This window comes from Magnolia sinica, chromosome 17, assembly GCF_029962835.1.
Source record: "Magnolia sinica isolate HGM2019 chromosome 17, MsV1, whole genome shotgun sequence".
NCBI lineage: Eukaryota > Viridiplantae > Streptophyta > Magnoliopsida > Magnoliales > Magnoliaceae > Magnolia > Magnolia sinica.
In genome coordinates, this window is record NC_080589.1 from 49,915,231 (window position 1) to 49,924,873 (window position 9,643).

The 9,643-nt window shown below is 39.3% G+C and overlaps 1 protein-coding gene across 1 annotated transcript; it reads right to left on the bottom strand.

Annotated features, from left to right (window-relative positions):
- Positions 1-6,185: 6,185 nt before the first annotated feature.
- On the bottom strand, positions 6,186-6,626 carry LOC131230801 (glycine-rich RNA-binding protein GRP1A-like). The gene has a single exon (XM_058226792.1). It carries the CDS (start codon positions 6,546-6,548, stop codon positions 6,186-6,188), a length of 363 nt encoding a protein of 120 aa, XP_058082775.1. The 5' UTR covers positions 6,549-6,626.
- Positions 6,627-9,643: the final 3,017 nt, after the last annotated feature.

Genomic DNA, 9,643 nt, shown 5'->3' on the forward strand with positions numbered 1-9,643 from the left:
ATGATATGAAAAAACAAATGGACGGTGTGGATATAGAATAAAATCAAGGTGGGCCCATGGCAAAGGCCACGCCAAGAGTGAGGCATGGGCCGCAACTAACCCGCTTTCCAGTTTTCTCTGACTGGACAGCCGTTGCCCGTATGCGCGTCGTGCAGGTCGGTGCACAAAAAGCTTTGTGGGCCGTCATGATGTATATGTTTTATTTATGCTGTCCGTTCATTTCTTTTTTCTTTTTTTTCTTTTTTTCATTTTATTTCTAGGACATAAGCTCAAAAATAAGGTAAATTCAAATCTTAGGTGGACCACACCATAGGAAACAATGATGATTGAATGCCCATCAATAAAAGCTTCTTTTGGCACAGGAAACAGTGATGATTGAATGCAGGATGAATGATGTATGTGTGACTTAATCAACAAGTTGGATGGCAAGTACACGTTACAGTAGCCCTAGAAAGCTTTTGATGGTGGGCGTTCAACCATCATTAATTCCCATAGTATGGAACACATGAGATTTGGATATACTTAATTTTTTTTCTGCTAATGCTATAAAATGAGTTGAAAAAATGAATGGACGGGGTGGATAATATACATACATCATCATCGTAGGACCCACAGATCATTTCCAGCACTCACCATTACCACTTGGAACAGAAGGGTAACTTGCGTATTCTACTGAAATAGGAAGCAGATTAGGTGCGACTCCAGCCTCACCCAAGACGGTGGGGTCTGCACCCTTGGGCCTACTTTGATGTATGTATTCTGTGCCATTCATCTGTTTTCCGTATCATTTTAAGGCATAAGCACAAAAATAAAGCATATCCAAATCCTGGGTGGACCACGCCCCATTATTAAAAACTTCTTAGAGTCCACCCTAATGTTTATTTGCCCTCTAACTTGTTGATAAAGCCAAACAAGCTTGGATGAATTGAGAAAACAAATACCAGCTTGATCCAAAACTTTTATGGCCCACAAAAAGTTTTTAGTAGTCATTCACCACTGTTTACTGCATATGATCCACATGAGATTTAGATCTATTTCATTTTTGGACTCATGCCTTAAAATGATATGGCCCAACGGATGGAATAGACAAGATGGATATGGAAATGCAAGGCCCCACGTCGCTTTCATTTAGTGAGTTTCACATAACCTACCGCAAGGATGGATGTGATGAGGTCGATCACTATCTTCCTCACGGGATAACTACTCCAAATCAAAGGAGCTTCTTTGGACTCCTCATAGAGATTTCTCAATTTCACGAGCGAAAATAGAAAATAAAATAAATTCTAACAAATTTAAAAATATATTGATTAATAAAAAAATGAATTTACAAACCTTTAAATAGTGATATGAAACTTAGGAACAAGTATCATAATCAAACTTCAACTCAGACTCCCTAAATTCATGACTTACTATCGGTAGTAAAGATGGTCATGGTTTCTACTAGACTTCATGGTTTTCAACAAAAAACTGTAATGGCCTGTTTGTTAACGCTGATTTTTTGCACTTAATGCAGGATTGGAAAATGTTTTGTATTTAGTTATGTTTGTTAATGTATTGTTAATGCGGAAGAAGGAAAGCGCTAAGTGGTTTTTCATTGAATTCTTTCCATGATAGGAGTCTGGCTTAGTGGTAAATGGGGAATGTGCTCCATGAGTTTTTCTATTTAAAAAAAGTTTTGCTTCCAATATTACCTCTTTTAATAGAGAAATTTTTTTCTCTTTAAATTGTTTGCACAATGTAAAACTAACTTTTAATATGTAAAACTTCTTTATGCCCCACCATGATTTATGTGTTTGATCCACACGTCCATCAACTTTTTCAGATCATTTAATGTGTGAGCCAAAAAATAGATGCAGGTCCAAAGATTAATTAGACCACACGGTGGGGATCCACCGATAAAAACTTCTTGGAAGCTGGAGAAGTTTCAGATCAAGTTGATATTTGTGTTTTCACTTCATCCACATCTACATGGCCTAATGAATAGGTTGGATGGTAAGAAAAAACATCACAGTGGTCCTTAGAAAGGTTTCAACGGTGGATTTCATTATCACTGTAGCATTCTTTAGTGTGGTTTAGTGGAGCTGTGGACCTCTTTCATCTTTATGATAATGTATTAAAATAATATAAGAAAACCGATGAACGGCTTAGATAAAACACTTACATCACAGTGAGTCCCACAGAGCCCCGCCCGGACGGTAGGGGTAGGACGCAATCCGCGTTCGAAGCAGGCGCGAATTGGCTATCGACAGGTTAGAATACTGATGTGGCGTCACCAAGTTTTGCGGGCCCCACCATGATGTATGTTTTGTATCCACGCCGTCCATCTAACTGAAGAGATCATTTAAAGGTAAGAACCAAAGAATGAGTCACATCCAAAGCTCCAGTGGACCCCACCACAGAAAATAGTGGGGAGAGGAACACCACTGTTAAAAAATTCTAAAGGCCACACAAGTTTTCAATCAAGCTGATATTTGTGTTTTGCCTTCTTTAATGTCTTTTTTAACTTTTGAACAGGTTGGATTTTGAAAAAATATCATGGTGGGCCTTATGAAGGGTTCAACAGTAGGCATCAATCTTCCTGTTGTTTTTTTTTGGTGGGGTCCACTAAAGCTTTGAATCTGCCTTATTCTATAGGTAATGCCTTAAAATAATATCTCCAAATGAATGGACGTTGTGGATACAACAAATAAATCATAGTGGGGTCCACGGAACTTAATGACGTCACTTCAGTAGCAAGTCTCGCCACTCAACCTATCAGTATCTAATCCCGCGTCCGTTCGAAGCGGACGGGCTGGGATGGGATTGGGAAGCGGATTGGCCGGTGTATTGACGTAAGTAAGTTCTGTGGTCCCATCATGACTTATTTGTTATATCCAAACCGTCCATCCATTTTGCAAGCTAGTTTTAAGGCTTGAGCCGAAAAATAAGACAGATCTAAAGCTAAACTGGACCACACTGTAAAAAGCAGTGGGGGATTCAATAAAAATTTTATTGAATTTTTTGTCGTTATTTGAACCCCAAGCATGCAAACTTGGATCCATCACTGCTACAAAAGAAAAATTTTTAAAAATACAAAATTTAAGCAGAGTGGTAGAGGGTGGGACTAGTTTCGGGTCAATGGCCCACTACAAGATGGACATACTATTCAAATCCCAACCAGAGCCACAGCCCATGGATCGGCGACCCCGATTCTCACCTATTTACTAATTGGGTTTAGAATTTTAACAAATGGTCTCACCCGTTAACAAATTATTAGACCTGAACACCACTCCTTTGACTCATTTAGTTTTATTTAAACCTATAACTTTTATGAGATTTGGAAATTGAAAACTTCTCTTAATACCTACGTGCATCCTTGAAACTGTTGGAAACAAGAGTGAGTCAGCCATAGCCTAACTCCTATGCTCTAATAGCCCTTGTTTTCAGGTTGAAGCCAAAGCATAATCCAGTAATTACACCTAATTAAGATCGAGTTAGAAGCAGGCCTGGCCAGCTGGCCTGTGGGCTGACCAAATTCACAAACCCATTGCCAGCCGTAATTAAGTGTGTGCCCTTAACCCTGGCTGTTCAAAATAAAAATTTTGAATGGACTTTGAATTGACAAGCCCAAGCAAATAAGTAAAAGGTAAGCGCCCGTATCCGGTCTGAAGCCCAACTCTTGGGAATCTGGTAACACCCAACAGAAAAGAAGACTTAAAAAGTATAATCTCAGCCCATTCAGTCCAAATGTGAAGACTTGACTGTAGAATCTTGGCCCAAACCCATCCTATCTCAAGCCCCACTCCTTAAAATCTCTAATGTAGGGATGGTTGTATATTGTTTTCAATGTTGTGGCTCCATAATGAATGCATGAGCCTGACCCCCCTCTCCCGGCCCCCACCAAACCCATCCTATCTCAAGCCCCACTCCTTAAAATCTCTCATGTAGGGACGGTTGGATATTGTTTTCAATGTTATGGCTCTCATAATGAATGCATGAGCCTGACCACCACCCCCCCACCAAATCCATCCTATCTCAGGCCCCACTCCTTAAAATCTCTCATGTAGGGACGGTTGGATATTGTAATCTCCCTCTGATCTGAGGATATGGTTGTACATTGTTTTCAATGGCGTGTGGCTCTCATGATTAATGCAAGAGCCTGACTTTCTAGGTATCCCCTTATTATATTGTCGGTCACCTTTAGATACATGCTTCGCCATAGAAAGATGTGGACGTACAACCATTCAAAATCTACCACAAATTCATGTGGTGAACACTACCAAAAAAACATAAAAAGACCAAAACCATGCATTTACTTAATGGCTCTTACTAAGTTTTATGTGATTAGGGAATTAAAACCTTCTGTTAATACCAACATGCATCCTTAAAGTGCTTTGAAACTTAAGAGAGTGATTTAGCCATAGCCTGTCTCATTTTCTTACTGATTTTTAAAAATAAGCCTTGCTTTCAGGCTGAAACTCAGGCACAACCTAATATGGGCTGACCAGAGTCACAGGCTCATTGCTGGCCATAATTTAGCCCTTTGTTTAAGCCTACACGGTGCAAAATGAAGATTTTGAATAGATTTCCACCTGACAAGTGAAAACAAATCAGTAAAAAATCTGGGCTCATATCCAGTCTTAGGCCCCACTCCTTGGATTCTAGCAACACCCGAAAAAACGTATACTTCACTGTAAAAGTAGAATCTGTTCCCAAATCCATCTAGTCCCGTGCCCCACTCCTTGAAATCTCGATGCTCTTAATAAAGGAGGATACGTGACCCCAGAATTTAGGCTCAAACCCGACTTGTCTCGAGCCCCACTCCTTAAAATCTCCCTCTCATCTATGGATGGTTATACATCGTCTTCAGTGTTATGGCTCTCGTAATGAATGCATGAGCTTGACTTTCCAGGCATCCCCGTATCACGTTGTTTGTCACCTTCAGATGAATTACACATGCCACACCATAGAAAAAGTAGACGAACATTCAAAATCCAACATAAATTCATGTGGTGAACCATGTGAAGGTTGCATCAGCCTATTGGCATCAAATTTTGAATACACGGTGAACTTGTAGACAAGTTCATGCAGTGTTCACACTTCAGTGGCATACCTGTCACCTCACCTTTAATGTATAAGCTTAATAATCTACAAGGCCTCGGAGAGTAACCAACCTAGAGGAGGATCATATGTGCTTAGACCATCTTTTTTTTTTTTTTTTTTTAACAAGAGAGGATAACCCAGTCATTCCTCTCCACACACCATTTAACACAAGATAAAGATAACCCAGCCATAACTAGTACTAGTAGTGCTGCTACTTAGTTACTCCAATTGCATCTGGAGCAAAGACGCCACTCTCGTAATGATTATTTTCTCCAGTTGCCATCTGAAGCACCCCCACCACCACCACGGTAACGAGATCCTCCATCTGACCCACCATATCCACGATCCCGTCCACCACCTCCACCACCACTGCAACTATAAATGACGCAGGGGAAGATGTGAGGTCGAGCACCGTCTTCCTCAAGAGGATAACTATTCCGAATCCGCAGAACTTCTTTGGACTCCTCACAGAGACTTCTCGAATCCACGAGGAAAGAAAGCAGAAAATAAAAATAAATTCTAATAAATTCGAAATTGATTAATGAATGAGTAAAAACGAGTTCACAACCCTTTAAATAGGGGTACCAAGCAATGGGAAAGAAATCAGAATCAAACTACAACTAAAACTCCTAGAATTCGCGACTTACTATAAATAGTAAACTTACTATTTATAGACGGTCGTGATGTCTACTAGTGCGCAAGGTTTTCGGCCAAAAATAGTAAGTGTCCTATTTGGCTTCACCAAACCGTTCTCCTAATTATTCTAAGCTCTTTTCACGTTGAGCGCAACTCCTAAAGCCCGATGGATGAAGAGTTATAATCAAACTAAAACTTACTAGTTATAGTAAAAATGAAATTAAAATAGGGAAACGACTGTCGATCAAGGGGTTTTTCGCAATTTCGGGCTGTGCAACCCGGCATAGCTGGGTTGGTTGGCTAAAGTAGCTCGTTCTACCCCAAAATAATATATTTTACATCAGATAATTCATTCCGGATTGCGAGATACGCCCGATCTAAGGTCCGATGGTCCGGATCACTTCTGTCATCAACCGGGCCTTTTCTGATCCATCTTGGTCATGAAACTGTCTGCGACCTGCTCTACATCAATAACCCCCTCCACCACCCCCGCCATAGCCATCACTGCTACGGCGACCACTGTTACGGAATCCTCCGCCACCGCCATCGCCACAGCCACTGCCGCTTCCCCTGGACTGAGCCTCATTGACAGTGATGCTCCTCCCGTCAAGGTTCTGTCCATTCATCCCTTCAATGGCATCCCTTATGGACTGTTCGTTGCTGAAGGTGATGAATCCAAAGCCCCTCAATCTCCTCGTCTCACGGTCACTAATAATCTTAGATTCGATAACTTCTCCGAATGAGCTAAAAGCCCTTTCAAGAGAGAGGTCATCGGTAGCCCATGCAAGCCCTCCAACAAAGCAACAGTATTCAACGTCAGCAGATGCCATCACCACCTACAAAAGAAAGCCTAAGAAAGAGAGGAAGAAAGAGGGGAAGGGAGACAGAAACCCACCCCTAAGAGAACACTGTGTGCTTAGACCATTGACCTGCAATCTCACAAACGACTTAAGAGCCATATCTAGTCCTAATTACCAAGATATAGGCTGAAAGCTCTCCATCCTCTTCAATTGGAATAGATCTAGGAGAGATTCCCTTGCTTTGGAGATTAAAACCAACATTCAATCGATGGGTCATCGCGAGGTATATTTAATTAAAATAAATTTTAAAATAAAAACGACTAGATATAAATGGGCATCCTAACTAATTAATTAATTGTATTAGAATTAAAAATAAAATAAAATATTTCATTACATTTTAAAAATATTCCTAGAAAAGTCTATATGTACATGATAGAAATACAGAGATTTCTTTTTCACTAAAACAAGAGAAAAAAATTTATAAGATTTACCTCTCTCCCACTTGTCTTCATTACAAGATATTCCCATACAAAGAAATACCCCAAAAGATGATGAATGAAATACATCTCTCTATCTATGTTCCTCTTTTTATAGGCCACACAAGAGAGTGTATCGAAGTGTCCTATAGGAACAAGGATTCAAAACCCACCATTAAAACTTGTTTTGGGGCCATTTTTTTTTTTTTTTTTTTTACATTAGGCTGATGTTTGTCTTTTCACTTCATCCCCATAAGAATCACCTTATGAATGGATTGAATGACATATCAACATCACAGTAGCCACAGAAGGTTTGAACAGTGGGCATTTCTATCCCCACTATTTTATAAGTAGAGCTTCATTTTTATTTATTTATTTTGCCTCATATATTCATATCCTAAAATGAGCCAGCAAAAAGATAGACATAGTCGATACAAGATAAACATCATAGTGAGCCCCACATGGACCAATGACCTAATCCTCACCCATTTACTAATTGGGTTTAGATTTCTAACACATGGTCCCACCTGTCAATAAATTATTAGGGCGGATAACCAGTTCCTTGATCTATTTACTTAAAAGGATCTAACTAAATCTTATTTGATTTGGGAATTCGAACATTTTCTAATACCTACGTCCATCCTTGAAATGGGAGTGAGTTAGCCATAACTTGACTCATTTGCTTTAATATCACTTGCTTTCAGGCTAAAACTGAAGCACAACCTAATAAGTACACCTACGACTGAGTTAGAAGTAGGCCTGGTCACTTGGGCCCATGGGCTTATTGTAGTCACAAGCACATTGCCAACCCTAATAAAAACTTCAAATAGATTTCAGCCTAACAAGTTGAAACAAATTAGTAAAAAATCTGGGCTTATATCTAAATCATATGCCCCACTCCTGAGAATCTAGTAGCACCCCAAAAAATAAAAGAAAAGAAAATAAAAAAGACTTGACTCTAAGAGTATAATTTCTATCCAAATCCATCTAGTCTTGTGCCCCACCCCTTGAAATCTCAAGTTCTATCTCAACAAAGAGGAGCAAGCTTGAATGTTTAATTTGCAACCAAACCAATCTTGTCTTGGGCCCTGGTCCTCTCTCTCTCTCTCTCTCACACACACACACACACACACACATCTAGGGATGGTTGTACATCATTTTCAACGGTGTAGCTCTCGTAATGAATGCATGGGCCTGACTTTTCAGCATCTCCTTATCATGTTGATGGTCACCTTAAGAAGAAATGCACATGCCATGCTATAGAAAAGAGTGGACAACCATTCAAAATCCCACGTATAGAAATTCATGTAGTGAACCGTGTGCAGGTTGCATTGGCATATTGGCATCTAGTTTTAAGTACACTGTAACCTCGTGGATAAGTCTACGTTGTGTTCACACTCTACTAGCACCTCATAGAGTAATTAGTTAAGCGAAGGATCAGATGTGCATAGACCTTTAAGGTTCAATTTCAAAGACACTGATAAGTCAGATCTGGCTCCTACCAAGATATAGATTGAAAGCTCTCCATTATCTTCACTTAGAATAGATCTATGACATATTCCCTTGATTGGTAGATCGACACTAGCAATCAATCAATGGCTCATCGTGAGGTATATCTAATTAAATTAGATGTTTTTTTTTTTTTTTGGAAACATGTCTATATCTAAATGAGCATCGTAAATAATTAATTAATTGTATTAGAATTTTGAAAAATCTTTATTCTATTGCTTTTTAAAATCTACCCATTAATGCCTATGTCCACGGGGTAATAACATGGAACTTTTTTCTTCACAAAAACAAGAAAAATAGAATTACAAAAGTTACCTCTCTCCCACTCTTCATTTATGTACAAGATCTTCCCATACTTAGGAATAACCCAAAAGATTATGAATGCAATACAATTCTCTATATGTGCTCCTCTTCATTGATGTAGAACGTGTCACAGATACACTCCTAGCATGGTTGGACTAAAAGAAGGTGGACCATAAATTGATCATAACTTTTGATCCGAGTATCGTTACGGTTCATGTGCTCCGTGACGATACCCGGAACAAAAGCTATGATCAATTTATGGTCCACCTTTTGGTTTAACCATGCTAGGAATGTATCTGTGACTTGTTCTACATCACACCCCTCCACTTGAAAAAAAAACTTGTCCTTGAGTTACTCAAGGGACTTGGCTCATGATTTTCAAATAACTTCTGACGCCGATGTTTATTAGCCCTTCTCTTGTACTTGCCATTAGGCTCTTAAGCTGAAATAATACATGTACTCATACTCTCATTGACTTAGCTAGTATGGATCAGTTCCTTCACTTGCCTTTACAGAATCTGATGTTCTTCCTGATAATGTGGGCAACTAGGCAAACTTACCCCTGAGAAAAGATTAATGTGGTTTTGTATATCTCGTATGGGAGGCAATTTATTAGAAAGTTCATTAAGCATAATCGCTTTGAACTCCTACAACACTGGTTTCAAATCCCTTGGGATGTTCACAGGCTCCATATATATTTTTTATTTTCAACTAATGCATCTACATCTCATGTTTCCTCATATTATTTAATGAAATCATGTTTGGGTATGAGATACCATTCCTCAACTTTAGAAGTCTTATGTTGGTTCTCCGTTCCCATAGGGACGAGGCCAATCT